The sequence below is a fragment of the Musca domestica genome, unplaced genomic scaffold (assembly GCF_030504385.1).
Source record: "Musca domestica strain aabys unplaced genomic scaffold, Musca_domestica.polishedcontigs.V.1.1 3, whole genome shotgun sequence".
Lineage (NCBI taxonomy): Eukaryota > Metazoa > Arthropoda > Insecta > Diptera > Muscidae > Musca > Musca domestica.
The window spans coordinates 20,313,640-20,341,334 of record NW_026712299.1 but is presented as its reverse complement, the minus strand read 5'-3'; the positions used below and the strand labels follow the sequence as shown (position 1 = coordinate 20,341,334).

At 36.2% G+C, this 27,695-nt stretch overlaps 4 protein-coding genes and 1 pseudogene across 4 annotated transcripts; 4 read left to right on the top strand and 1 right to left on the bottom strand.

The window, feature by feature from the left end:
* Positions 1 to 1,432: 1,432 nt before the first annotated feature.
* On the top strand, positions 1,433 to 2,665 carry LOC101891130 (lysosomal aspartic protease). Its single transcript, XM_005187066.4, has one exon. The coding sequence runs from the start codon at positions 1,486 to 1,488 to the stop codon at positions 2,608 to 2,610; it is 1,125 nt and encodes a 374-aa protein (XP_005187123.1). The 5' UTR covers positions 1,433 to 1,485; the 3' UTR covers positions 2,611 to 2,665.
* Positions 2,666 to 6,284: 3,619 nt separating this feature from the next.
* On the top strand, positions 6,285 to 7,516 carry LOC101891479 (lysosomal aspartic protease). The gene has a single exon (XM_005187068.4). The coding sequence runs from the start codon at positions 6,337 to 6,339 to the stop codon at positions 7,459 to 7,461; it is 1,125 nt and encodes a 374-aa protein (XP_005187125.2). The 5' UTR covers positions 6,285 to 6,336; the 3' UTR covers positions 7,462 to 7,516.
* A 4,750-nt stretch (positions 7,517 to 12,266) lies between these two features.
* LOC101891302 (lysosomal aspartic protease) lies at positions 12,267 to 13,509 on the bottom strand. Its single transcript, XM_005187067.4, has one exon. It carries the CDS (start codon positions 13,458 to 13,460, stop codon positions 12,339 to 12,341), a length of 1,122 nt encoding a protein of 373 aa, XP_005187124.2. The 5' UTR covers positions 13,461 to 13,509; the 3' UTR covers positions 12,267 to 12,338.
* A 3,976-nt stretch (positions 13,510 to 17,485) lies between these two features.
* LOC101892455 (lysosomal aspartic protease-like) lies at positions 17,486 to 18,681 on the top strand (annotated as a pseudogene).
* A 4,681-nt stretch (positions 18,682 to 23,362) lies between these two features.
* Positions 23,363 to 24,522, top strand: LOC101891661 (lysosomal aspartic protease-like). The gene has a single exon (XM_005187069.2). It carries the CDS (start codon positions 23,363 to 23,365, stop codon positions 24,497 to 24,499), a length of 1,137 nt encoding a protein of 378 aa, XP_005187126.2. The 3' UTR covers positions 24,500 to 24,522.
* Positions 24,523 to 27,695: the final 3,173 nt, after the last annotated feature.

The following is a 27,695-nucleotide window of genomic DNA, read 5'->3' as shown; positions in this document are numbered from 1 at the left end:
GAGCTATAGCTATATCACCAAAATTTTAAGCATATGTCTCTAGGATGAATTCAGTCGGAATTGCCAAGATTCAGTTCATTTAGACTGATATTGGACATTTGGTGCACAATTAACCCGAAATCGGTTGAAGGTATTGTGGGAGTTATATCTAAATTTGAACCGAATCTCGCCAATTTCATTAGGGTTCGTCCTTTGGCCAAACAAATAGTGTTTCGAAAATTTCATCTGAATCGGATAATATATGTAACATGTATTTTGTTCACAATTGATATGCATAAATCGTCTCAGAAAGTGATTTTATGAAGATTATCAATAGTAACTATGGGCACATCTCGCCTCCTTCTCCATGTTACAAACAAATGCACAGAGACATAATACGCATGTGGTGTAGGGTATAAAAAATTATTGCAACAGAAATCGATATTTTAAATAGAAATATCGAAACCATCGAATAGTGTGGATAACGATAGTTTGCCAGTTCTATCTCTCCATTATCTTTATCCATTATCTTTCAATGTTGACTACTTAAGACCAACAATTTTATAATTCAATTTTTGTTTATATCAGAAGTTAAAAAAATTAGAATTGATTGATATTGTCATTCATTCAATATAAAACAAATGCAAATTCTTTAATTTGGCAAAACCGAAATTTTAATACCCTACTTTATAATTTAAACGGTTTTGGTTTGCTCAAATTTAAAGACAAATTCTGTTACAATATTTAAAATACATAACATCGACCAGTATCGTTTTAAAGGGGATATGTGTATATCACATTATAATAAAAAGCTTAAGTGCCGTTTTGGAACATAATATACCAAACTACTGAAAATTCGGTTGAAAATGATTATCGACACGTTGAAAACATCTAAAAGTTAGAGGCACGGTTAGAAGCAAGTTAGTTATATGGTATTTATACCAAAATCATTATGATGATAATTCCTTGTGTGGATATTAGATGCATACTCAGAACTTTCGATACTAAACTGAAGTAATTTTCGTGGGAAACGTTCAATGAGGGCTGCAACCAAAATTCCTGAACTATATCTCAACTTCTACAGAAGATATAGTTATAACAACAGGGCATAATCAAATATGTTATGCACTGATCAATAACATATGTGCTTTATGGGGTCCAAAATAGTTTAAACAGTTACAAACGAAATGGCAAACTTAAAATACCCTCAATACTATTGTGATAAAAATAATGAATATTTTAAATTGAATGTATTTTCAATTTTTTTTGTTTTTTTTTATCAATGTCATCCATCATCCCTATGGGGTGTAAATACTTTGGGATTTTGGCTTCCAGATATATTATTGATCCAGTAGATCGTTGATATTTTTTGAATGGAAAATAAAATATTATTTGTAAAAAATCCCCTTTGCCGAGTCGATGGAAATTTCCTATAAAACCTGCCGCATTGAAACAATAAAATTTAGTTATTAACTCAATTTATTCGTGAAAAGTTGCCCAGCAATAATGTTAGCAAAAACAGTTATTGCATTATTGAGTTTAGCCCTAGTGGCTGAAGCTGCCTTGGTTCGCATACCCATTAAAAAAGTTAGGGTAACGAAGAACAAGGCCAACGAACTATACAAACTCCAGAGCAAATACAACATATCAAGCTATACTGTCACCGAGAGTTTGATCAACTATATGGACGATTCGTATTTCGGTGTTATATCAATTGGCACACCTCCTCAGGAATTTTTGGTACTCTTTGACACTGGATCTTCCAACTTGTGGGTTCCTGTAGCTCCCTGTTCCACTACTAATGCTGCCTGTCAAAGTCACAATACCTATGACCCCTCCGCCTCGTGCACATCTGTATTCCTTGACGAGCCCTTCGCCATTCAGTATGGCACTGGCAGTTTAAGTGGTTATTTGTTCCTCGACAGCGTGACCATTCAAGGTTTGACAATTCAAAATCAAATATTCGCTGGTGCCACTAGTGAACCGGGTAACACCTTTACCGATGCCCTATTTGATGGTATTTTGGGTATGGCCTTTGCCAACATTGCCCAAGATGGTGTTGTGCCACCCTTCTACAATATGTACTTCCAAGGTTTGTTGGACGCCCCCATATTTTCTTTCTACTTGGCTCGCAATGGTAGTTCACTCAGTGGTGGTGAAATGATTTTGGGTGGCGTCGATCCCAATCAGTATACCGGCAATATTACCTACGTTCCTGTTTCCCAAAAAGGCTATTGGCAATTCGAAATAACCTCGGCCGTTGTAAATGGCACTAATGTTTGTGATCAGTGCCAAGGTATTGCCGATACGGGTACTTCCCTCATCGCTGTTCCCGATGACCAATATGAAAATATACAAGCTGCCATTGGTGCCGTGTATGATGAAGACTACAGTGCCTATTTATTGAATTGCTCCAGCATTGATAGCTTGCCTGTCCTCAACTTTACCATTGGTGGCGCCCAATTCACCGTTGAAGGCAATGACTATGTCATTCAGATGGACGGAATATGTTCTTCGGCTTTTGAAACTTCCGGTGCTAACTTCTGGATATTGGGAGATATTTTCATTGGTAAATATTATACTGTTTTCGATATGGCCAATATGGTAGTTGGTTTCGCTCTTGCTGTTTAAAAAAATTGTGAAGGATTAATAAATATTATTAAAAATAAGTGCTAAAATATTAAAATTCAACTTTTTAATTTATAACCGTACCATGATGTGATTAAAATAATCAAAAAGTAGAATAATGGAATTTGTGATTATATTGGGGGGGGGGGGGTCATATGATAACATCAACCCATATAGATATTTTCTACCAGAAGTTCATACCCTTATCTGGTGATAGTATCTGTTATTTACCCCAAATACTTAATTCCAAACTAATCCGTTGAAAAGCGTGAATAAATTAAAAAAACACAGAATATCGGAGGGAGAGGGTATAAAAAAACGTGCAACCATATATACCATTTGGAAGCCAACATATCAAATTGCAGACAATTCTGTTTGCCTTCAGTTGCTAAAATAATATCGAGGGAAATGGGCTATAACTTTAAACTTTGCAAACAATTCTGTTGGAAATTGTGCCTTCAATCACTAAAATAACATCGAGGAAAATGGGCTATAACTGTAGTCTAAAAAAGTGCAAAATCTCTGGCAAATATGTTTGACTTGCTCTTGGCAGTCCGTACCAATGACCGATTTTTGAGAATAAAATTCTATATTGAATGTTGCAAAATATATCTTTAAATACTGGCGTTTATTGTATGTGGTCACAGCTGTATAAAGACCTAAAAAATTTGGCCCCAGAACTCGCAACTCTTATACAGTTTTGATCTACACCCCAAGTACTATCAAATCCACTTGTAATTTTCCACAACCCAGACTGGCTAATGGATAGTGAAATTATAAAAAAAATTTGCAGCAAACTTTGAATAAGTGCAGTATTTTTCAGAAATAAAAATTATAAACAAAAACAAGTAAAAAAGCTGTAAGTTCGGCTGGGCCGAACTTTGCACAGACCTGCACAGACAATTTTCTGTCATAGGCTGTAGCGTTTATTACGAACTTCAAATACACAATTTGAAACAATTCCGGTGAATAATGTCGCTAAAATCATTAAAATACCGAATATCGGGAGGTACCGTTAAATGGGGGCTATACGAAGACGTGGGCCTGTACAGACAATTTTATGTCATAGGCTGTAATAGCAATTACGAACTTCAAATACCAAATTTGAAACAATTCCGGTAAATAATATCGCTAAAATCATCAGAATACCGGATAATGTTGGTTCCGTTATAAGGGGGCTATACCAAGAAGTGGACCTACATGACCCATTTTCAATACCAAAAGTCCTGCAGACAAAATACACATTTGAGTAAAATTTTATCAACCTACTTCTTTTCGTTCGGAAGCTAGAGTGATTTCCACAGACGCACAGACGGACGGACATTGTATATACTTCGTATGTTTCGAGGTGTCATAAACGGGATGACAAACTTAATATACCCTCCATACTATGGTGGAAAATTCTCACCAAAATTCTTTTGTACGCTTATAAACAATATAATGGCTTAGAAATGACAGCAGTTGAAGTTTTTTCATCTCACCCTGTATATATGGAAGCTATAGCTATTTGCTTCTGGACTGAATTCGGTCGAATGTACCATAATTCAGTACTTTTTGACAGATGTTGTCCATTTGGTGCACAATTAACCCAAAATCTGTTGAATATATATATGGTACCTATATCCAAATCTTAACCGATCTTGATCAAATTTGTCAGAAGTATATCTGGGATGTATCTGATAACTGGTACCAAATATAATTGTTGTCGAATGCATATAACGAGAGAGACTTAAACACCAAATCAGATGAAACATATGTATGTATGGGAGCAATAGCTATGTCTGAACCCATTTTCCCCAAACTTAATGTAGCTTGCTTCTAGACTAAATTCAGCCTGATATGCCGAAATTCAGTTCATTTGGGCTGATATTAATCATTTGGTGCACAATTAACCCGAAATTGGTTGAGGATATATATGGGAGCTATATCAAAATCTCAACCGATCTTAAAAAAATTCACTTATTCCAGACCTGTATTTGATATCTGGTACCCAAGATCATTGTTGTGGACTGCATATTTCGCTTGTAAGGGACTTTAAACCCCAAATCGGGTAAAACATATATATAGGAGCTTTAGCTATATCTCAATCGATTTACACAAAATTTGAAGTACTGGTTTATATTATGAATTCTGTCCATTTGGGCTGATATTAGCCATTTGCTGCACAATAAACCTGATGTCTGATAAAGATATATATGGGAGCTATATCCTAGTTTGAAACGATTTCGATAACATTTGACAGAGGTATTTTCGAGCAATATCTGATGTCCGCTACCAAGTATCATTTTATGGAGTGCATATTACGCATGTGAGGGACTTAAAATCCCAAATCGTATGAAACATATATATGGGAGCTATAGCTATATCTGAACCGATTTTCTCCAAATTTGATTAACTTACTGCTAGACTAAATTCGGTGGGATGTACCGAAATGCAGTTCATTTGGACTTATATTGGACTGAATTCGGTGGGATGTACCGAAATGTAGATCATTTGGACTTATATTGGCCATTTGGTGCACAATTAAGCCGAGATCGGTTTAAGATGTATGGGAGCTTCATCTAAATCTGATCCGATTACCACTAATTTCAATAGGGTTCGTCTTTGGGCCAAACAAATATTGTTTGCAAAATTTTATTTCAATCGGATAATAAATGCGACCTGAATTTTGTTCACAAGAATACATGGACGGACGGACGGACGGACTGGCATGAATAAATCGACTTAGAAAGTAATTCCATGAAGATCCTCAAAAGTAACTAAGGGGTTATCTCTTCCATGTTACAAAAAAGACATAATACCCTTACCACTATGTGGTGTAGGGTATTAGAAGGTCCATAAGTCTCTCTGTGGACGCGCTTGAGTGTAACATTTTTCTTCCAAAATATTCCTCGTATTTTGGTCTCCAATATTGTCAAAGTCACTATATACCTAAAATGCATGGATTTCGAGGAATCTTAATCCGAAAAATTTCAAAAGAGTTGAAGAGGGGGGAACTTGCTCCCCCTCCCCCCTTGAGATCTATAGCTTTATCTGAACCGATTATCACCAAATTTGACACATTTTCTTATTCGGCGCATACGAATAAGCAAATATGTCAAATCCATCCAAGCTATATCCAAATATCATCCATTATCGAAACATTTCGGCAGAGGTATTTTTGAGCTGTTATAGCATTTCGTATCGTAAGTGGATAGCCATTTTCATTCATCGATACATTGGAATATTCTGTTACATTTTTTAACTTTTCCCTCAATTACCGTTTCTAGTGCCCAGTGCCTATTCACCCTTATCGTGCAACATTGATGGCTTGAAGTCAACAAACTTATTATTTAGTTATGGTTAATATCGGAAATGAAAAAAAAATCGAATTGATTGATATTTCCTAGAATTTGTCATACAAAAAGAAATAATATCTAAATATATGTGTGTGTGGTCGCTCAAAAGAAATATATAAACATTATTACTAATTGTTTAGTGATTTCAATATTTTTAACTTCTTATCAGTACAATCCATCACATGTGGGGAACAAATCCCCTGGGATTTTGGGTTCTAGGTATACAAGTGCAGTGTGTTTACTTTAATAGATCATTGATATTTTTCGATAAACAAAAAAATAGAACAAAGACCTATTACCGGTTCCATCAATTTTCTATAAAACTCGCCAATTGGTAGGGAAATAAAACAGTTTTTCATTCGATTTACCAGTGAAAAGTTGACCAATAGAAATGTTACCAAAATCAGTAATTGTGTTGTTAAGTTTAGCCCTTGTGGCTGAGGCGGCCTTAGTTCGTATACCCATCGAAAAAGTCAGGGTATCGAAAAACAAAGCCAACGAACTCCTGAAACTCCAGAGCAAATACAATTCCGTGTCCTATACGGCCAAGGAGAGTTTGATCAATTATATGGATGATTCTTATTTTGGACGCATAACAATTGGAACTCCCCCTCAAGAGTTTTTGGTGCTCTTCGATAGTGGATCTTCCAACTTGTGGGTTCCAGTGGCTCCCTGTTCCAGTGCTGATGTAGCCTGTCAAAATCATCATGCCTATGACCCCACCGCTTCATCTACTTATGTAGCGAATGGTGAACCCTTTGCCATTCAATACGGCACCGGCAGTTTAACGGGATATTTGTTGCAAGATACCGTAACCGTTGAAGGTTTGACCATTCAAAACCAAGTATTTGCCGGAGCCACCAATGAGCCTGGAAACACCTTTACCGATGCACCATTTGATGGCATTTTGGGCATGGGCTTTGCCAACATTGCCCAAGATAATGTTGTGCCACCCTTCTACAATATGTACTCCCAAGGATTGGTCGACGCTAACATGTTCTCCTTCTATTTGACTCGTGATGGCAGCTCTCAGAATGGTGGTGAATTGATTTTGGGTGGTGTTGATCCCAATCACTATACAGGTGAATTTACTTATGTGCCTGTTTCCCAAGAGGGCTATTGGCAATTCGAAATTACCTCGGGCATTGTAAATGGCGTTAGCATTTGTGATCAATGCCAAGGTATTGCTGATACAGGTACCTCCCTCATTGCTGTTCCCGATAACCAATATGAAAACGTACAAGCTGCCATTGGTGCCGTGTATGATGAAGACTACAATGCCTATTTATTGGATTGCTCCAGCATTGATAGTTTACCCGTTGTTACCTTTACAATTGGTGGCACCGAATTCACTGTTGAAGGCAAGGACTATGTCATTCAAATGGATGGTATGTGTTCATCGGCTTTTGAAACTGCCGGTGCTAACTTCTGGATTTTGGGAGATATTTTCATTGGTAAATATTATACCGTTTTCGATATGGCCAATACACGTGTTGGCTTTGCACAAGCTGTTTAAGAGTATTAAAATATTTTGAAAAAATTTAATATACCCTTTAAATATTGTTTTATTTGGTGGGTTCGTCGAAAACATGACAGAGATGTTTCTAAACTGTATCTGATACCTGGTATCCTCGGGATCCGGTCGAATTTGGGAATAGTGTTAATATAACTAAGTGTTTTTTGAAAATGTATGCTAAGTGCAACAACTGTACTAAATTTACTAAATTCTATAAAATTTAGTTTTGGTCGATCGGATTGATCTGAAAATTTAAAATGTTGTTATTGGGTCTCTGCTGGTGGTTAGGTTTAAGATAAAAAGTTTGTTTTGGAAATGTGTTCAGCAAGCGTACGAAATGTACTAAATAGTACGAAATTGTGGGATTGTGTTGACAGTCTAAAATCTTTAAATTTTTGGTATGAAAATTCTTGGAAATTCGGTTCATGAAGGAGAAGGTCTTGGAAATGTGTACTTAGTGTATGAACTGTAATAAATGACTCTAAATATTGTGCTGTTCCCTTTTTGGTGAACGGAAGAAGCTCGTATTTTGAAATGTTGGTATTCAAGTCGCTGTTGGTGTAGATTTATGATAGAGAGGTGGTTTGGAGTGCACCTTTCCAAAACCACCTCTTTATCACAAACCTACAAGTGCACGGACATTTAGTACTACAAGTATATTGGGTATTGGGTGAAGAAATGGAGCGAAAATCTTGAAATATGATATAGATGTAACTATTGCTTATTTTGTTTGATGTGCGTACTTTCATTGTACCAAATGGTACTAAATTTGGTATAAGGTGAAGAAATACAGCTGAAATTAGATATGGATGTGACTTTTGGTGTCTGAGGTCAATGTATGGAGAGGATTTTGGAAATGTGTGCTATAATTGTTTTAAAAGTACTAAGTGGTGCTAAATTGGGTATTTGGTGAAGGGATAGAGTTGGAATCCCGAAATTCTTGAATTCCATCACGAATAACTTGTTTTCTGAAAAATTCTCACCAAAATGTTTTTTATATATATATATATGAGAGCGTAAAAAACATTTTGGTGAGAATTTTCCAGAAAACAAGTTATTCGTGATAGAATTCAAGCGTGACAGTGTGATTTTTTTATTTGGCTGGAAAACCACAAGTCGCTATCCTTAGAGCATTTAAATGTGAATAAATCTTTCGTGTCTCGTACCATCGTTCTTTACCGTTATATTGGTAGCGTAGCCCGACGTCTATGAAGTGGACGAAAGAAAACAGCAACATCAGCAGAAATGGTTTGAAAAGTAAAGAAGCGACTTGATTGAAACCAGCATCGCAGTGTCCGAATGAATCGTGAGTTGAACATATCGCAATATTAAATTCGGCAAGTATTGAAAAATGAGCTCAGGGTAAAGCCATTGAAACTTCAAAAAGTGCAAGAACTTACACCACAACAGAAAGAAAATAGACTCAAAAAAGCTAAAGAGTTGCTTCGCTTGGCCGAAAGGTGTGAACTGCCGAATTTGGTCTTCGCCTATTAGAGAACATTCGTTGTCCTGCAGTTTGTAAAAAAAGTGATAGTGTTTACTTGCCAAAGAGGTCAGCTAAAAATGTGTACCTTCGGTTGGCCACCAGAAATCATGCGCCGGCCATGGTGATGGCTTTCCGCTCGTATTAATCGACCGTGGCATCAGAATAAATGCCAAATATAATCGCGAAAATATTCTGGAGGATGTATTAAAGGCTTGGGCACGCAAACATTTTGGCCGCAGACCTTGGACATTCCAACAGGACTCAGCACCATCGCACTCAGCATGCGCCCCCCAAGAATGGTTACAAAATGAGGTTCCTCGCTTCATTTTCAGCGCACAATGGCCACCAAAATCTCCGGATACCAATCCGTTGGAATATTGTGTCTGGAGTATTTTGGAAAGCAAGGTTGGCACTAAAAAATATCAAAGTGTCGATCACCTCAAGCAAGCGCTTCGCCGGGAATGGACCAAAATACCGTTTGAAGGCCATAATTCGTGCCAAAGGTTACCAATTTGAACAAATCTAAACTTATTCTAAATGTTAATGATATTCGCGCTATTTTTTGCTTCCACTTAATAAAATTACAAAACAAATGTAAAAATTATGGCGTTCGACGTTGTTGCAGTTTTTTATCTGACCCTGTATATGAACTCCTAACGAACATTTTGAGGTGTTGCTAAGTAAATGAGGACGTAAGTTTGATGTAGACAAAACCATATCCATAACAACCAAAAAAACGGAGCTAAGTTCGATCGGGCCGAATTTTTAATACCCTGCACCAGGTGGAATGAAAAAACACACCTCTAAAGTTATTAAAATACAGAATGTCGGATGGTACAGATATGTGGAGTTTTACAACAGATTGGGCCTGTATTCTCAATTATCTGACTGTACAAAATACTTTGTACATACTTTTAAGTGTGATTGAGGCGCTGGGGAAATCTAGCAATAAACAATTAAAATTACATATTTCCCAGCCGCCACATGTTAACAATTCGGAGATCATGTGCGCTGACGCATATGATAATGTGTGAGATAATAAAGGTTATGACCGACACACACAGATATCGATGAGCTCAGTAAATGTACAAGACCCCTTGAATGAAATATATTTAAATATATGAGAATAATTGTGTGGCTGCGATTAGGTTAAGTTAGATTAGTTTTTGTAGCATTGAAGAAACTTATTTTTGAAATAAAATCAGAATTGAATCAACAGCCAAACCATTCGGTTGGTTTTCTTTTCTCGCTATTACATTGATCCTCCGAGTAGGATCCGAATAAAGAATAGAGTTGACAATCGAAGAGGGAGATTGGACTCTATTCTCCTTTACACTGACTATGCGAACTCCAAATACCAACTTGGAGATAATTTCATTCAGAAAATGACCGAAGATCAAATGGTACCATTATATGGAAGATAAACAAAAATGGGGATCTCCATAAGTAATTGCCATTAGGAACTCCCAATACCAAATTTTGATATTACATAGAAAAACCAGTAAAGAAAGTCTTAAAGTCGGACGGGCCGACTTTATGATACCCTACACCACTTTGCTAATTTAGTAGAGCTTCGCATAACAATTAAAAGTTTTTATGGGAGAATTCAATGATGATTATAATTATAATTCAAAGTTCAAAGGACTATAAATGCCGAAGCATTTGTATCTTTTAAATTCGGAATTGTATTGCCCATTTGGTGCACAATTAATTTGAAATCGGATAAAGATATATATGGGAGCTATATCCAAATCTGAACCGATCTCGATAAAATTTGCAAAGATATTGCTGAGCTGTATTTGATATATTTCCCTGAATATCTTTGTTACGGAGTGCATATTACGGTTGTGGGTAAAAAATATAACAAATCGGATGAATAATATATATGGAAGCTATAGCTATATCTGAACCGATCTTCACCAAATTTGACATACTAGCTTCTAGACTCAATTCGGTCGTAAGTGCCAAATTCCATCCCATTTGGACCAATATTAGACGTTTGGTGCACAATAAAACGTAAATCGGACGAAGTTATATATGGGAGCTATATCCAAATCTGAACCGATCTCGATAAAATTTAGCAAATGTATTTCTGAGCTGTATTTGATATATTTCCCCAAATATTGTTGTTGCATAGTGCATATTACGGCGGCGGTGGACAAAAATAACAAATCGGATGAACAATATATATGGGAGCTATAGCTATATCTGAACCGATTTCGATCAAATTTGGCATACATATTTTCAGGCCTAATTTGGGTGTATGTGCAAAATTCCATAAGATTCGGGCTGATATTACACGTTTGGTGCACAATAAAAGGCAAATCGGACGAAGATATATATGGGAGCTATATCTAAATTTTGACCGATTATCTCCAATTTCAATAGGGTTCGTCCTTGGGCTAAACCAAAGATCTTTGCAAAATTTCATCTGGATCGGGGAATAAAGGCGACCTGTACTTTGTTTACAAAAATACATGGACAGACGGACGGACGGACATGCATAAATCGACTCAGAATGTGATTCTATGCAGATCATCAAAAGGAACTATGGGTCTATCTCGTTTCCTTTTGCCTGTTACAAACAAATGCACAAAGACATTATACCCTGACCACCTTGTGGTGTAGGGTATAATGAAAAACACCGAATTCCAAAAAGCAAAAATTGGAGGTAGGGGGTGTTGTACAATTATTTGAGTGTTATGCGAAGCCGTTGACCACCTTTGGAAATTTTCTGTTATAGGATACCTTGCTAATACCAAATTCTTCGGTTGAAATAATTTTCCTATAAAATCGTGAAAATAAGAAATATCAGGGGATATACCAAAACTTGTAACTACATTGACAGTTCTTTAAAATTATGTTTTCTACATACTGGGAACACATACTGCCAATTACAGAGAATCCATTTTAAAACTGTGCCTAAAATACCCAAAACACCATAAATTTACCGTTTATGTTATATGGAGGCTATACCAAACGTGGGCGAACCTACAATTTATCTAAGTAAAATTTTATCAATCTACTTCTTTTCGTTCGGATCCTAGAGTAATTTCCATAGAATGTTATGCCGATCAAGAAAATATACATCATCTCGAAATATACATTTGTAATAAATGGAAAGACAAACTTAATATACCCTCCATTTTATAGGTGGTGTAGGGTATAAAAACCTTTAATTTGTTAGATTGACTGCAGTTGGAAACCAACAATTTTAGTTAAGTTCAGTATATTAAAAGCCGAGATTCCAGCCGTTATATTGAGGAACATTCCCAACATTTTCTCGTACTTTTTTAATGAAAGTCACTTCAAATATATATTTTTTTCAACTAATGCTCATTTATTTAACAAAAATATATTTATCAACAAAAAATATATTCAACAATTATTTTTACTTAGCATCGGCGAAACCAACGCGGTTGTTACCCAAATCGAACACAGTATAATATTTACCAATGAAAATATCACCCAAAATCCAGAAATCAACACCGATGTTCTCGAAAGCAGTGGTGCAAATGCCATAGTTTTGCAAGACATAATCCTTGGATTCAATCGTGAATTTGCGGCCACCAATGTTGAAATTCAGTGAAGGCAAACTGTCGATTGTGGCGCAGTCCAAAACATAAGCACCAAACTCATCACTGAATGTGGCACCAACGGCAGCTTGTATACTTTCGTATTGATAGAAGGGAACAACCAGAAGGGAGGTGCCAGTATCAGCAATACCTTGGCAATTGTTGCAAACATTCACACCATTCACCTCACCCGAGGCGATTTCGAATTGCCAATAACCCTTCGATGTAACGGGGACATAGGTGATTTCACCGGTATAGTGATTGGGATCAATACCACCCAAAACCAATTCACCACCATTCTCAGCAGTACCCTCACGAGCCAAATAGAAAGCAAAGACATCGGCATCAACCAATCCTTGGGAATACATATTGTAGAATGGTGGCAAAACATTGTCCTGGGCAATGCCTTTGTAACCCATACCCAAGATGCCATCGAATGGAGAATAAGTGAAGGAGTTACCGGGTTCATTGGTGGCAGCAGCAAAAACTTGATTTTTAATTGTCAAACCTTCAACGGTGACGGTATCTTGAACCAAATAACCCGATAAACTGCCAGAACCATAGGCAATATAGAAGGGTTCGCCATTGGCCACATAGCTGGAGGAAGCACTGGGATTGTAGGTGTGATGATTTTGGCAAGCAATATTGTTGGCGGAACAGGGAGCAACAGGTACCCACAAGTTGGAGGAGCCGGTATCAAACAACACCAAAAATTCCTGTGGAGGTGTACCAATTGTTATTTTGCCATAGTACGAATCATCGACATAGTTCAAGAGATTCTCCTTGGTGGTGAAACCGGATTTATTGTATTTTCCTTTCAGTTTCAACAATTCATTCTCCTTGGTTTTGGCTTCTTTCACCCGGTACATAGGAATACGGACCAATGAAGATTCGGCCAGAATAGCCAAACACAATAAGACAACAACCGATTTCAACATTTTGTTTCAAACTTCAAAACAACTGCAGATGATTTGAACTGATTTCTAGCTATCAGTTCTATGGTCTTTTATAGGACATTTGCTTCTGGCAAAACAATTAGAATTATTTACTAATATAAACCCTTGTGGGACTTAAGATAGCTTAGATTTTATCAGACCAACGGAATTCATTGCACTTGAATTGAATTTAATAATGTGCATGTAATGCAGAATGATAATATTTCCAGACATCTTTAACCTTGCACTTCACCTTTAAATCGATGAATCAATCAATTCCTATAAACTGATTGATCAAACATATTTTTAGATATTAATTAAATATGTACCCTGGTAATTATACGATAAACTCAAGAGAGTTGAACTTGTTTTGGAATCTTCCATAGAGCAAAGAGTTAGAAATGAAAGAGAGAAAGAGAGAGAGAGTTGAAGTGACTTTTTTCTCATACACTACCCCAATAATGGACAGCCTCTGATATGTCTAAATATATTTGACGGTCCAGTTTTAATATCAATAATTTATCTTGTGTCTGACGCATATTTTTACCGTTAATTCGATAAAACTTATATATGGAAGTTATACAGGGTGAGATAAAAAAACTGCACGAATTGTGGCCTTCAAACGGCAATAAAACGTTTTTGGTATTTTTAGTGCCAACCTTGCTTCGCAAAATACTCCAGACACAATGGTCCATTGGTATCCGGAGGTTTCGCTGGCCATTGGAAATGAAACGAGGAACCTCATTTTGTAACCGTACTTGGGTGGCGTGTGCTGAGTGCGATGGTGCTTAGTCCTGTTGGAATGTCCAAGGTCTGCGGCCAAAATGTTTGCGTGCCCAATAATGTTAACCAACGAATGATTTCTCATCGGAGAAAATCAAATTCGGCAGTTCACCACTTTCAGACAAGCGAAGCAACTCTTTAGGCCTTTTGAGTCTATTTTCTTTCTGTTGCGGTGTAAGTTCTTGCACTTTTTGGAATTTCAATGGCTTATCCCTGAGCTAATTTTTTAATATTTGCCGAATGGAATGTTGCGATATGTTCAGCTTAGGAGCCATTTTTCGGCCACTGCGACTCGGGTTTCAATCAAGTCGCTTCGTTACTTTTCGAACCGTTACTTTTCGAACCTTCCTTCACTTTCTTAACGTCGGGCTACGCTACCAGTATTACGGTAACGAGCGATGGTACGAGACACAAAAGATTTATTCACATTTAAATGCTGAAGTGCTCTAACGATAGCCACTTGTGGTTTTCCTGCCAAATACAAAGAAATCACACTATTACGCTTGAATTCCATCACGAATAACTTTTTTTCTGGAAAATTCTCACCAAAATGCTTTTGTACGCTTCTAAAAAATATAATGAGCTGTCACTAGAATAATTTTAACAGCTGTCGGACGAGTGGCTTAGAAATGACAGCAGTCTGAAATTAGTTGTAGTTATTTCATCTCACCCTGTAGATAGACAAAAGAAAGATGGACCATATACTTCTATAGATAGAACTGGATTGCTGAATTTTGAAAATAATTGCATTGTTGGATTGAGGTTTGAGGTTTTGAAACTACGTACTTATGTGTACTAAATTTAGTACAACGTAAATTTTAGGGGAAACTATAGAATTGGAATCCTGAAATTTGGAAATAAGATTATTATTGCATTGTAGGACTGAGCTATGCAGGTGTTTTTGGAAATTCGTACTTGTGTGTGCTAAATGGTACTAAATTTGGTACAATTTAAATTTTGGTGGAACCGATAGAGTTGGTCTCCTGAAATTTGGAAATAAGATTACTATTGCATTGTAGGATTGGGGTCTGTTGGATGTTTCGGAAATTCGTCCTTATGTGTACTAAATAGAACTAAATTTGCTATAATTTGGATTTGGGTGAACCTATAAGGCTGGAATCCTCAAATTTGGAAATAATATTTCTATTGGATTATATGATGATCTTTGTTTTGAAATAAGATTATAATTGCATTGTAGGATTGGGGTATGTAAGAAGTTTTGGAAATTCGTACTTATGTGTACTAAATGATACAAAATTTGCTATAATTTGGATTTGGGTCAACAGGTAGGGCTTGAATCCTGAAATTGGGAAATAATATTTCTATTGGATTGTATGATGATGGCTGTTTTGGAAATATATATATACTTATGTGCACTAAATAGTACAAAATTTGGTACAAATTGGAAATGTCGTGAACTTATAGAGCTGAAATTCTAAAATTTGGAAATAAAATGTCTATGGGATTGTATGAAGCAGGTAGTTATGGAAATTTGTACTGGTACTATATTTGGTATAATTTGGATTTGGGTGAACAAATTTCTATCGGTACAAAATGGAATTGTGGTGAACCGATAGAAATGGACTTCTACAGTTTGGAATTAAGATTCCTATGGGATTGTATGATTGAGATATGGAAGTAGTTTTAGAAATTTGGAGTGTAGGATAGGAAGTTTTGGATAATTGTATGAAAAGTACTACATAGTACTAAACTTGCCTATGGGCGAAGGGATAGAGATAAAATTCTGAAATTATATATTTAGAATACTGAAGATCTCTGTTTAAGATTTTGTGGTGATTGAAAATGCGTCCTATATTTGTACGAAAAAGTACTTAATTTGCTACTGCGTGAAGAGATAGAGCTAAAACCGTCTAGGATTGAGATATGATCTTGGAAATGTATACGAAAAATGTACCTTGAAAGAATAAAGCAAACATTCCAAAATTTATTATTGAGTTCTCTGTTGGTATCTGTGATTGAGAAATGGGGTGGTTTTGGAAATATGTCCCATAATTGCACGAAAAACACCAAATTGAACTAATTTTGGTACAGTTTAGTACTGGTTAAACAGATAGTGGTTGAAAGTTGGTATTAAGGTCGCTGTTCATGTGTAGCCAGGACTTACGGAGGTGATTTCGAAAATGTGTACTATAATTGTACTGAATGGTACCAAATGGTATATTTTGTATTGGGAGAAGGAGGAAGGAAATTCAATATTAAGATTACTAATGGTATTTGTTATTTGGCTGTATTTGAACGAAAAGTACTAAATGGTACTAAATTTTTGTTGTGAAGGGATAGGGCTGGAATCCCGAAATTTAATATTGAGATCTCTGTTCGTATCTGGAATTGAGATATGGCAGTGGTTTGTAAATGTGTACTATATTTTGATATTTTCAATTTGGTGAAGAAGTAGTACTAAAATCCTGAAATTAGGACATGTATACTATAATTGTACGAAAAATACTAAATAGTACTAAATTCGGTATTAGGGGAAACAATGGAGCTGAAATCCTTAAATTTTATTTAGATGTCACTGTTGGTGTCTGTGGTTTAGATATGGAAGTGGTTTTAGAAAATATGTTCTATAATTGCTCAAAAAGTACTAAGTTATTACGGAATTTGGTATTGGGGAAGGGATAGTTCTGAAATTTGAGACATTCCAATATAAGACAGAAAAATTGGATATGGTTCCATTGTGCAATGGTTTTACTAATATCCACAAATTTAATTTTTTAGTACACATATGGTTCGTATTTCCTTTCGTACGTCTGGTGTTCGAAATTCTTAGGGTTGAAAAAAATTAACCTTATAGAAATTGTGCCTTCGGATATCAATGCTTTGAAATCCAAAGTTCATATTTTCTATAAAAAATTTCATCTAAAGCGCTTGTGGAATCCTAATCTATTGTTTCACAAGTGTTTCGCTATACAGCCTCTAAACGTGCTACAGTACTTGAAATTTTGGATAATGCATGTGCCCACACTAAACAAATACTTGAAATTGTTATCAAATTTTTTTGTAACCTGATGGCAGATTACAGTGGAATGAAGATAATGCACTTAATGACACCTGTAAGCTGAAGAACAGTTCAAGAGTAGAAAATTCTTTATGTCTGGCACTACTATCTATCGCTATAACGTATCTAGGAATATTTCTAACATCTTTACCCAAGCAAATCATATAAAAGTTAATGCAATTCAAAGATACAATCAGTTCCAATCGTCTGCGATTATATCGAAGTAAAAGAAGAACAAAAAATGTTAAAGTCGTTTGTTGCCTTATTGTGCTTGGCCATTTTGGCCGAATCTGCATTGGTCCGAATTCCAAAAAACCAAAGAAAATGAATTGTTGAAGCTGAAGGGAAAATATAACAAGTCCGATTTCACTACCAAGGAGAATTTGATGAACTACCTCGATAACTCGTATTATGGCAAAATAACAATTGGAACACCTCCACAGGAATTTTTGGTGTTGTTTGATACCGGCTCCTCAAACTTGTGGGTTCCTGTTGCTCCCTGTTCCGCCAACAATATTGCCTGCCAAAATCATCATACCTACAATCCCAGTGCTTCCTCCAGCTATGTGGCCAATGGCGAACCCTTCTATATTGCCTATGGTTCTGGCAGTTTGTCGGGCTATTTGGTTCAAGATACCGTCACCGTTGAAGGTTTGACAATTAAAAATCAAGTATTTGCTGCTGCCACCAATGAACCTGGTAACTCCTTCACTTACTCTCCATTCGATGGCATCTTGGGTATGGGTTACAAAAACATTGCCCAGGACAATGTTTTGCCACCATTCTACAATATGTATTCCCAAGGATTGGTTGATGCCGATGTCTTTGCTTTCTATTTGGCTCGTGAGGGTACAGCTGAAAATGGTGGTGAATTGGTTTTGGGTGGTATTGATCCCAATCACTATACCGGTGAAATCACCTATGTCCCCGTTACATCGAAGGGTTATTGGCAATTCGAAATCGCTTCGGGTGAGGTGAATGGTGTGAATGTTTGCAACAATTGCCAAGGTGTGGCTGATACTGGCACCTCCCTTCTGGTTGCTCCCTTCTATCAATATGAGAATATTCAAGCGGCTGTTGGTGCCACATTCAATGAAGAGTTTGGTGCTTATGTTGTAGACTGCGCCAGTATCGACAGTTTGCCCCCATTGAATTTCAATATTGGTGGCCGTAAATTCACGATTGAAGCCAAGGATTATGTTCTGCAAAATTATGGCATTTGCACCACTGCTTTCGAGAATATCGGTGTTGATTTCTGGATTTTGGGTGATATTTTCATTGGTAAATATTATACAGTGTTCGATTTGGGTAACAATCGTGTTGGTTTCGCCGATGCTAAGTAAAGCAGTTTGCGTATTTTTGTGAAGTCTAATAATGTTTTATTGTAATCTGTAAAAATAAAAATTGTAACGTAATGGTAAATTTTTATTGTCTTTTAATACACTACAACATAATGTCTTGAGGTTATTATAAAGTTGATTGGGTTAGAAAGTTCGAAAGAACTGGAAATATTAGTCCTAGACCCACGATTTAGTATACCGATCATCATATATCGACGAACTAAGGTGATGTAGCCATGCGTTGTAATAATTCTTGCGGTCAGATCCTCACGACTTGTACATGTGGTCAGGGCTAGGATAAGAATATAAGTCTTCTTGGTGATTACCAAATATTTGATTATTAAATGGACCAAAAACTGAATTTTTTGCTCATTTTACAGCCTCTCTACAGGTCACAATAATAATTGTAGTTGGTCAAGGATATATAAAGGCCAAAAAAGTTTGGCATTTCAACTTGCTATTAGACAATGAAATTATGAGAAAAAAAAGTAAAAAAACATCAAGTTCGGCCGGACCGAGCTTTTAGTCCCTTAGGGTTAAGAGAACATTAGAACCCATTATGAACCACAAATACATTTTTTTAGACATATTCGTGGGAAAATGTGGCAAAAATAATCAAAATACCGAATATCTGAAGGTACCGTTATATGGGAGCTATATCAAAACGTGAACCTATACATACAATGTTTCGCTAACGGAGCTAGAACCCATTAGGACACACAAATACCAATTTTCAGACAAATCCGTGAAAAAAATGTGGCAAAAATCATCAAAATACCGAATATCGGGAGGTACCGTTATATGGGGACTACACCAAAACGTGGACCGATATATCTCATTTTCAATACCAACAATTCCTAGACACAATGCAAATTGTTCTGCTAAATTTTGAGGCTCTACGTCAAATAATGTGAGCTGTATCGTGATTTCAACAGACAAACGGATAGAAAGATGGACATCGACATCGATACATCGACTAAGAATTTTATGCTGATTATGAATATATACACTTTATGGGGTCTACGACAAATATTTAGGGATGCTACAAACGGAATTACAAATTTAATATATAATCCTTTCCAAGGTGGAGGGTATAAAACTAGGAAATGCAATTGTCAGCGAAAAATCCACCTTTTAGATTCGATGCAATAGTTCGTGTTAGGCCTTTTTAGTCTTATTACGGAACAATTTCTTTAGTTCCAAAAAATGTAATCAGAACTTCATTCATGGTACGAAATTTTCAGACTACACACAAGTACAAATTTCCAAAACTATCTCTATAACCCAATCCAACATTCTGATAGTAATATTATATTTAACAAGTAAAACCAGTAAGGAAAGCTCAAAAGTCGGGCGGGGCCGACTATATGATACCCTACAACACTATGCATATTTAGTAGAGCTCTCGTAAAAAGGTTTATACAGGGCATTTCAGAGCTCTATGAGATATTTGGTACAAAATCAAAATCTATCTAATTCTATCGTGCATTTTACGAACTATAGCTATCTCTGAACCGGGTTTCTCCAAATTTGACGTATTAGCTTCTAGACTGATTTCGGTCTTATGTACGAAAATTCAGGTGATTTGGGCTGATATTGGCCATTTGATGCACAATTAACACGAAATCGGATGAAGATATATATGGGAGGCATATCCAAATCGGAACAGATTTTAATAAAATTAAAATCAACTATTTTTGGGCTTTACCTGATATCTGGTACCAAATATCATTCCTGTGGAGTGCATATTACGAATGTGAGGGACTTAAAGACCAAATCGGATGAAAGATATATATGGGAGCTATAGCTATATCTGAACCGATTTTTACTAAAATTGGTGTACTTGCTTCTAAACTGGTTTCGGTCGGATTTACCAAAATTGATGCTATTACGGTCATTTGGTGGTCAATAACCCGAAATCGGATGAAGATATATATGAGCTATATTCAAATCTGAACCGATTTCGATAAAATTTAAAACAGCTATTCCTGTGATCCATCTAATACCTGGTACCAAATATCACGGTTGTGGAGTGAATATTACGAATGTAAGGGACTAAAACACTAAATCGGATGAAACATATATATGGTTGCTATATCTATATCTGAACCGATTTTCACAAAATTTGATATACTTGCTTCTAGGCTGAATTTGGTCCGATGTACTAAAATTCAGTTCATTTGGACTTATATCGGCCATTTGGTGCACAATTAACCCGAAATCGGATGAAGATATATATGGGAGCTATATCCAAATCTGAACCGGTATCGATAAAATTACAAACAGCTATTTCTGGGCTGTATCTTTTATCTGGTACCAAATATCATTCTTGTGGAGTGCATATTACGAATGTGAGAGGCTTAAACACCAAATCGGATAAAACATATATATGGGAGCTATAGCTGTTTCTGAACCGATTTGTTGTATTTGCTTTAAGGCTAATCTCGGTCACATGTGCCAAAATTCGGGCCATTTGGGCTGATATTGGCCATTTGGTGGCCAATTAACCCGAAATCGGATGAAGATATATATGGAAGCTGTATCCAAATCTGAACCGATTTCGATAAAATTTAAAACAGCTATTTCTGTGCTCCATCTAATACCTGGTACCAAATATCACGGTTGTGGAGTGCATAGTAGGAATGTGAGGGACTTAAAGATCAAATCGGATGAAAGACATATGGGAGCTATAGCTATATCTGAACCGATTTTCTCCAAATTTGATATACTTGCTTCTAGGCCGAACTCGGTTGGGTGTGCCAAAATTCAGGTAATTTGGACTGATAGTGAATATTTGGTGCACATTTAACCCGAAATCGGATGAAGATATATATGGGAGCTATATCTAAATTTGATCCGATTCTCACCAATTTCAATAGGGTTCGTCCTTGGGCCAAAAAAATATTGTTTGGAAAATTTCATCTCAATCGGATAATAAATGCGATCTGAATTTTGTTCACAAGAATACATGGACAGACGGACGGACGGACAGACGGACTGACATGCATAAATCGACTCAGAAAGTGATTCTATGAAGGTTCTCAAAAGTAACTATGGGTCTATCTCGTTTCCTTCTCCATGTTACAAACAAATGCACAAAGACATAATACCCTTACCACTATGTGGTGTAGTGTATAAACAGCTAAGTTCGGTCGGGCCGAACTTTTTATACCCTCCACCATTTGGAAGAAACTAGAAAAATATCCAAAAAATTCTGTAGAAGAATACCGATCGAATGAAAACCGTTATATGGGCGCTATGCGAAGACGTTGTCCTGCATAAGTACACAAAGTACACTGTAGTAACGGTTCCGAACTTTATATTCGAAATTTGAAATAATTCCGGTGAATAATGTCGCAAGAATCATGAAAATACCGAATATCTGGGAGTATCGTTTTATGGACGCTATACCAAAACGTGGACATATTTAGGCAATTCTCGTCTAAAGGGTAAAGTACTCAGGAGAAACCCCTTGTGTGGATTTTAAGACAATTCCAATGAAAAACTTGGCACAATTCATGTGGAGTTTCAGACAATACAATTGAAAAATGTGGCTAAAATACTATACGATATACGATATCGTGAACCTATATAGACTAGTCTCTGCCAGAGGGTAAAGTACTCACAAGGAACTCTTTGTGTGAATTTTCAGACAATTCCGTTGAAAATGTGGCTAAAATCATCAAAATACCGAATATAAGGGGGTGCCGTTGTATGAGGGATATACGATATCGTGAACCTGTAAGATGTAAATTCTCTCCCAGAGGCTAAAGTACTCACAAAGAACTCCTTGTGTAGAATTTCAGAAAATTTCATTGAAAAATTTGGATAAAATCATAAAAATACAGAATATCGGGAGGTACCGTTATATGGGGGCTATACGAAGACGTGGACCTGTATGGATATTTTTCTGTCATAGGCTGTAGTATTTATTATGAATTTCAAATACAAAATTTGAAACAATTCCGGTGAATAATGTCGCTTAAATCATCCAAATACCGAAAATAAGGAGGCACCATATATGTGGGCTATACAAAAACGTTGACCTATGTGACCCATTTTTAATACCAAGAGTCCTGCAGACCTAATATACATTTGAGTAATATTTTTTTCAACCTACTCCATTTTGGTCGGAAGCTAGATTGACTTCCACAGACGGAGAGACGGATATCATTAAATCGACATAGAATTTTATGCTGATCAAGAACATATGTACTTTGTGGGGTCTAAAATGTATATTGGATGGTATAAAAATATAATTTTCGATTTTTCTTAGAGGAATTATTTTCCGTACTGATCTGCTAACTCATACTTTTCAGCGGGGCAGACTAAGACCTTTAAATGAATTTGTCATATGAGCACAGGCGGCATGAGACACACCCTTTTCCACAAACAGTCAAAATGGTATGGATTATCAAATTCTCTTCTGACCATTTGGCATATTTGACGCCGCAAAGTATGCACGAATTCTGAATATGAATTCAAACCGAATAAATTTTTACCAATCCTTCATTCGAAGATTACTTATGCTGATAAACTACTGTAAGAATATTAAAGATAATCTTTTGCTCGTGCCCATAGTTCATTTCAAACACTTATGATATGTCAATTTTCCATATCATTATGTTGCGAAAATAGAAATCAATCTATAAATAGCATTTGATGATAAAAACAAAAATCGATTGTTATACCCTACTTTTCAAATAAATTCACTATATATATAGAGAGAAAAATATTTCCACAATACAATATTTACTTAAAATATGTTGAAGTTGTTAGTTGTACTGTTAAGTGCGCTCCTCTTGGCGGAGGCTACTCTCATTCAAGTTCCATTGACAAAAGTTAAGGAACAAAAAAGTAAGGCCAATGAAATTCGTAAATTAAAGGCCAAATACGGTGGCACTCCTAAGGCCCAGGCCAGAGATTTGGTAAAGGAGAAACTCTTCAACTATGTCGATGACTCGTACTATGGAAAAATCACCATTGGCACACCTGCCCAAGAGTTCTTGGTTCTGTTCGATACCGGTTCTTCCAATTTGTGGGTCCCCGTAGCCCCTTGCTCCTCCGACAATGCCGCCTGTGAAAATCACAATACCTACGATCCCAGTGCCTCCTCCACATATATTGAAAACGGTGAATCCTTTGCCATTCAATACGGATCTGGCAGTTTGAGTGGTTATTTAGTCCAAGATACCGTCAACGTTGATGGTTTGCAAATCGAAAATCAAGTTTTTGCTGCTGCCACCAGTGAACCTGGAGACACTTTCGTCTATGCTCCCTTCGATGGTATTATGGGTATGGGCTTCAAGGCAATTGCAGTTGATGATGTCACTCCACCATGGTACAACATGATCCATCAAGGTTTGGTTACCAATAAGGTGTTTTCCTTCCATTTGACCCGTGATGGTACCTCTGATGATGGTGGTCTCATGGTTTTGGGTGGCAATGATGCCAATCATTATACTGGTGACTTCACTTATGTTCCTGTCTCCGAAAAGGGCTACTGGCAATTCGAAATGACCAGTGCCTATGCCAATGGCGTTCAATTGTGTGACCAATGCCAAGCTATTGCCGACACTGGTACCTCTCTCATTGGTGTTCCCTCAGATCAGTATGAAGCCATTCAAGAAGCTATTGGTGCCACCTATAGCGAAGATACCTATGAATATATGTTGGACTGTTCGAACATTGATAACCTGCCTGTTGTTACTTTCCAATTGGGTGATGGCACCTTCACATTGGAAGGTTCCGATTATGTTATCCAATCGGATGATCAGTGTGCCTCAGCTTTCGAAGATGCCGGTACTGATTTCTGGATTTTGGGTGATGTCTTCATTGGCAAATACTATACCTCATTCGATTTTGAGAATGATCGTGTAGGTTTCGCTTTAGCTGTATAAACTCAATATTAATAAATATTCTAATGCGCAATTTTAAATATTTTATTTTTTGAGTTTTGCCTTATTAAGGCGAAGATCATATGTTTTATGATTTATGTGTTTGATTTCTCTTTCGAGACGAGCTTAATATCTGAAATTTGCAGTGAAAAGGAAAGCCAGATAGACACTATCACACACTCACCACTATGCGACGCGTTTCGCCCTTTGTTAAGCGGCTCATCAGGCATATTTGGTGTGGATGATGGCTTACAAGGGCCGTTCTCTGGAAAGTAGTATATATTTCGAACTTATTGCAAATTAGCATATGCGAATTATACACTAGAAACTCTCCAGGTTCGACTCAAGTTTTATTGGCAGATCTTTTTCACAGCAAAGTTTTTGTTTTTGTAGTGATGGATTTTTTGTCCACAACAACTACATTGCTTCCAATGCATACACTTGTTTTAGTGCTACTTTAGGAAGACGGGTTAATGGCTCTGAACGTAGAGACGGCAACTTCTAGTTGGCTGCACACCGAGGTCCGCGGTTCAAATCCCACAGCCAGGCTCGGCTGAATTTTTGAGTTTTGCCTTATTAAGGCGAAGATCATATGTTTTATGATTTATGTGTCTGATTTCTCTTTCGAGACGAGCTTAATGATTTTCAATTCAATTTTGACATTTAAATAAAAAAGTAACGGATTTATATTCATAACACCTTCAAACGATCAAAAACAAAAAATTACAATCTGGCAACAATCCCTGACCGAGCTGTCAAAGATGCCAAAGTTTTCTTTTGGTATTTAAGAATGACATCCGTTCTGATTATTCCAACTGTTAAAGCTTTTGTGAAATTTGAAAAATTGTATGCTTATTCTGAATTTTATGAGATTTATATTGGTCAAAAATGTTGAACCTTTGTGTGGGAGGTACCAGTAGATAGAAGATATATTAGAATGTGTGAAGTTTAGAAAGAATCGGAGCATTTTGGTTATTCACAATTTTTCCGATGTAGGGGTAGTACCAGAAGGAGTGGGCCGATATATCCCAACTTCCCTTTTGATCCTGTGCTTGTAGATGTATTTTTTATAAAACCAGTAAGGATGTGAAACCAGGGCCGACTATATCATACCCTACACCACTATGCATATTTAGCAGAGCTTCTGGACTGTATCTCATATCTGGTACCAAATATCATTGTTGTCGAATCTATATATATAAATGTAAGTTGTGTTAGTTACTACGCTTATAACTTAAGAACCGCTGGATTAATTTTAACGATTCACACAAATTCGGAGTTGTCTACTCTCCGAAAAGGATAATATCCAAAAAAATCGCGTAAAAATGTGATATATTAACATTTTCATTTTGACTTTTCAAATGTACAATAGTAATGTTTTATTTTGCATGATTTTTTTCCATTTTGACTTACTTTTTTCTAATGTACATTTGTAGTGTTTTTTTATATTTTATTTTTGAATTCGAATATTTATACCAATTTATTTAATTGACTTGATTTCTTGAGAACTGAAATTGATGGCGGGTTACATGGAAGTGTAGTAGCGAATTATGTGGTGGCGAAACGGAATAGATGATATCGAAATAATTTAACGCGGTCACACCAAAGTTAAAAGATAATTACTTTTTCTAAATCGCTGAAAAATCATGAAAAAGAGATCTCATTGCAAAAATCAAAAAAACATTTTCAATGGAATCGAATTTTAAAGTAATAGTACATTCTATTGACAAACTTTGTAAGGAAGGATCTTAAAACATTTGCTGTAAAAAATCAGCGAAAAAGTTGAAGACTTTTTCAATTTGTTATTCTTTTTTTTTTTTTTTGTCAATTTTTTTTTTCAATTTGTATTATCATATTGAATTCAGTGGATTTTTTGTGAACAAAATAAAGAATAATTTTTCACTAAAAAAATTAAATAAGTGCGAAATAGGATGTTAACTGACATCTACCTTTCAACTCCAGGGCCTACATCGTGGGTTAGCTGAAAGATGCGAACACATTTAAACAAACAAAAATGACCGAAAAAGCTTAATGGGGCTCATTTCAAAGCGTGACAATGATCCGTCCAATGAGAGCTCAAAATGCAAAATTCTTTGGGAGAATAATAAGTAATATACCAATATTGAAATAAAAGGTGCAAAATAGTAGAGCGAATGGGACTTTTAGTAAGAAAAGGTTTTATATCCTTCCAGAAATTCTTCCCAAACATTCAAAATACCTAAAATCACTTTTGCAGGTCTTTATATCGATCATAACTCATGGATAAGGGAACAACCCGATTTCATATTTATATAACCATCTATGATTTAAGTTATTTTTGGGGTCTTGGCCGGCCACTTTTTTCATTTTTTGGCCCTTATTTGACATTTTTGTTTCTAAGGGGGTAGATAACCTCTTCGCATAAAATTTGAAATTTTCAGAGTAGGGCCCATATTGGTATTGACCACATTCATCAATTGATTTGGCTAAAAAATTTTATTTATGCCACCCTGGGGTAGGGAACCATCATACAGATAATTGCCACATAGGAATTTATTTAAGTAAAGTCCCCACATTGGAGTATCCCCAAGTCCACTTTCACATCTAATGTGTGGTCAGAAAAGAAAATTTTGTATTCTATTGAATTTTTAACCCCCAAGAGAATATTGGTTGGGAACGTAGATTTGGGATGTGCATCCATATGAAATAAATTGTGGAAACATGAAGAAATTACAAATATAAGAAAGTAGCACGGGACCGAATATTTGTTTAATCATCATTGAATTATCCTATGATGAAAATATGGACTTTAAGGGGTCTCCAACTTACAATTTAAATGGCAAATAAAATTAATTCCCATCTTATCATTCTGCCCTCAATTATGAGGTGGATAAAACTATTTTTACTTATTTAAATTACGCGAAATGCTATGACATGCTATATTGTTCTGCTATATTTTTGATTTGGCCTCTATTTGTCATCTTGGATTATAAGGAGTAGAAGAAAGTTTTCAATATAGGTCGATGTTTCGGAGTAGTGCCCATATAAAGAAGGTACCTCCTAATTTAACCACATTTCAAAGAATTTGGCTAATAATGCGTATTAGGGGGGGGTGAAAATCTTACACTAAAATTTCAACATATCTACAAATTTTAGAATTTTTATCCATGTTATAATACCCTCTCAAGTCCACCTTTTGGCGGACAAACAGACTGACATG

Coding starts and splice junctions, on each gene's coding strand:
- LOC101891130 (XM_005187066.4), top strand. CDS start 1,486: ATGTTAGCAAAAACAGTTATTGCATTATTGAGTTTAGCCCTAGTGGCT.
- LOC101891479 (XM_005187068.4), top strand. CDS start 6,337: ATGTTACCAAAATCAGTAATTGTGTTGTTAAGTTTAGCCCTTGTGGCT.
- LOC101891302 (XM_005187067.4), bottom strand. CDS start 13,460: ATGTTGAAATCGGTTGTTGTCTTATTGTGTTTGGCTATTCTGGCCGAA.
- LOC101891661 (XM_005187069.2), top strand. CDS start 23,363: ATGTTGAAGTTGTTAGTTGTACTGTTAAGTGCGCTCCTCTTGGCGGAG.